Here is a 3,003-nt window from a genome sequence, read left to right as displayed (position 1 = left end):
TGAAATTTCCATCCTGACATCCACTGGAATGCAGAGGCAGACCTGACCAGCTGGCCATGTCAGTCTTGGCAGTTTCCCCTCAGGTTTTATTAATAACAGGAAACTAAAAGTTTTAGTGAAAGACACTTTTGTGGATGGAAAGGGCCTCAGAAGTTGGCACTTAAACAGTTTATTTAATATTAGACATTATCAGATTGGGCTAAAAATCAAATTGCCTAAATTGACTTTAGACAAGGGAGTTTTAGTGGCAGGTTTCAATAAACTGGCAGACCACTGATACTAGTACCTAACAGCAGTCTTCTGATGTGAGGGAGAAAGCTTAAATGTGCCTCTCTCCATAATAAATGAAGCCCGCAAACAATGTCCCCAGTCTGCACAACTGATAGTAAGAACCACGTCTTCAATTTTCCAGGCGGACCATAGTTGCTCTCCTCCCACTTCCCTTGAAACCTGGACAGGCGATTTACACACAAGGAGGCAGTCAAGTTGCTTCAAAATATTTAATACGTGTTAGACACGTAAAGTTACATTTTTATACAAAAATCAATACAACGAAGGAGAAAATACTGTACAAAAACCTTGTCAGTTCCCCCAACCTTTATACAACAAAGACTGGAGTTACTATCTACAAAACCATAGGGCCTTTCCACTTAGGGCTTCTGTCTGTAAACTTTGTTTCCTTAAACACTTTTTAAAAGCACTGTGTAGTAGTTCTGATCTAGAGCTTTTAAAAAATAAATCTTTTCTCTATAAACTCCGTATTTCCAAGCTTGAACTCTTCTGTGAAGTTCATCAAGCTCTTTTTTCCCCTCCGTGACGAAGACAAGGGCCGCTAACACTCCCTTTCCCCGAGTAATCACAGGGTATAAACGTTTCTTCAGTGACAGAGAAAAGTGGGGAAGGAGAGAAATAATACAAGTCTCTACTCCAGACTAAATCCCTCTAGTCCGAGGAAATCCTGGGAGGAAACGCCGCTCCTGGCCTCGGTGCGGTTCTAGCTTTCATGTAAGAGGTGTGTGTAAAGTCCCTTCCTCCCCCGAGAGCGAACGGGGAACTCCCCGGCCCCGGCCTTTTTCGCTGCTTCCTTCTCGGCGCTGCCGGCAGAGGAAAGTCCCTGTCTGCCCCAATCGTCTAAACCGCGGGGAAGGGACGCTCTCCAGAGGGACAAAATAGCCTTAATTCAATGAGACAAACTGACATACACAGATACAGACACAAAAGTCCACGATCGCCGTCCTCTTCCAATAAGTCTCCCACTCCGAAGTCTCCAGAGGAGAACCGAGAGGCTCGGCCCAGCCGGCCGCCAAGCCCAAGGGCAGTCTGTGCCGCCCGGCGGCACCCCCTCGCGCCCGGCGCCGACTGCCTCGGGGGCGTCCTCGCCGCCGGGAGAGGCCCAGCCCTCACGTCGAGACGCCCGCTGCTCAACTTCCTCTCCGCACTGGGACCGCGGGGGCTCAGAAGGCCACGATAGCAGTGCTCCAAGGGTTAATGTCTCTCAGCACCGGCTTATCGCAGCAGATCTGCCCGGGCTCGGCGGCTTCCGGACCGCTCTCCTCTCCCTCCGCTTCCTCCCGGCCGCCCCCGGGGCTTTTCCGTAAGAGTCCCGAGAAGCTGGAACCGAAGATGCTAATGAGGTTAGCCACGTTACCGGTCTCCATCTCCTCCTCCTGCTCCTCCTCCGCGGCCGCCGCCGCCCCGCCCGGCTGCTCCTCTGAGTTCCGGCGGGGTTTCTTGAGCGGGGTCGAGCCGGGCGCAGGGCAGTCCGCGGGGCCGCCGCCCACCCACCCCGCGCCGCGCTTTCTGGCGCAGACGGGGGGCGACGCGGGGGGCTCAGCCGCAGCGGGGCGAGGCGCGCGGCAGCCGTCCACGCGAGGGGCCGCGCTCAGATTGTCCTCATCCCCCGGGGGGCAGCCGCAGGGGCCGCGCGCTGCCTCGGGCCCTTCGGGGAAGACCCCCGAGACTTCGGCGGGACCCCCGGCTCCTCCGACCGCCGTCTCTCGCGGTCCCTCCACGCGGCGCCAGGCAGCTTCCGGCGCCTCCGCCTCTCCGCCCTGAAGAGTGTCCCCGGCGGCCGTCACCGTGGCCGCGGGCTCCGAGTCACCCGCCCTTGGCACTTCTGGGACGGCAGGGCGCTCTGGCTGAGGCTCGGGCTCCGGCCAGGCGGCACGGCCGGCCGGCGGAGGTGGCTCCCCCCAGCCTGCGGGTGGCCCGGCCGCCGACTCCTCGGGCTGCTGCGGCGGCGCTGGGGCCCCCGGGTGGCCGGCCAGGTAGAGGCCGGGGCACGGGTCGCTCAGGTAGACCTGGCGGGCGCTGCGGAGCACCAGCGAGACCAGGAGGTTCTTGTGCAGCTTGATGCCGCCGCGCTGGACCCGCGAGTTGTAGATCTTGCCCAGGGAGATGCTGACGATGCGGTGAGCCTCCAGTTTGAACTCCATCCTACCTCCTCCTTCCCAGGGCTGGCGCGGAGGTGAGGGGGTGAGCCCCAGCCCACGTTCCGAAGCTGAGACGGGAACAAGAAGTGCCAACAAGTTCGCCACGGGGGGTGGACCCTCGGTCTGTGAAGACTCCCGAAGAGAAACGGCTCTGACGACGCGCTCACCAGCCTCCACGCCCTCCCCACTACAGCAACACAGCCAGTTTCGCGTCCGGTCGCTAACTGAAGGCAAGCTGGCCGCCCGGCGCCTTATAAAGCCCTCTCGACAGCCAATCGCGAGAGGCCGCCAACCGTTCCGGGGCCATCGGCGCGCCCTCGTGCGCCTCGAGCGACCAATCAGAGACCGAGGAGGGGCGCCAGGGCTATTCGAACGTTAGTCCCGCGGAGAAGGTTCTTAAAGGGGGAGATGCGCGCGACCGCCTGCAGGCTGTTAGCCCGAGACAGTGCTGCGAGCCCCGGTAATACGGAGAACGGGACAGCTACAGTGTTGTTTGTCCTTAAAGGTGCCTGGCCTGTGCGCTGCTTCCCGGAACCAGAGCGAACTAAACCATTCGAACTTTCATCCGAGT

The 3,003-nt window shown here is 59.2% G+C and overlaps 1 protein-coding gene across 1 annotated transcript; it reads right to left on the bottom strand.

Moving 5' to 3' along the window:
• Positions 1–486: 486 nt before the first annotated feature.
• IER5 (immediate early response 5) lies at positions 487–2,658 on the bottom strand. The gene has a single exon (XM_027975931.2). The coding sequence runs from the start codon at positions 2,433–2,435 to the stop codon at positions 1,455–1,457; it is 981 nt and encodes a 326-aa protein (XP_027831732.1). The 5' UTR covers positions 2,436–2,658; the 3' UTR covers positions 487–1,454.
• Positions 2,659–3,003: the final 345 nt, after the last annotated feature.

This window comes from Ovis aries, chromosome 12, assembly GCF_016772045.2.
Source record: "Ovis aries strain OAR_USU_Benz2616 breed Rambouillet chromosome 12, ARS-UI_Ramb_v3.0, whole genome shotgun sequence".
NCBI classification, from domain to species: Eukaryota; Metazoa; Chordata; class Mammalia; order Artiodactyla; family Bovidae; genus Ovis; species Ovis aries.
This window is presented reverse-complemented; position numbering and strand designations above follow the sequence as displayed.

What these genes read in the sequence shown, in the direction of transcription:
- IER5 (XM_027975931.2), bottom strand. Translation starts at nt 2,435, where the DNA reads ATGGAGTTCAAACTGGAGGCTCACCGCATCGTCAGCATCTCCCTGGGC.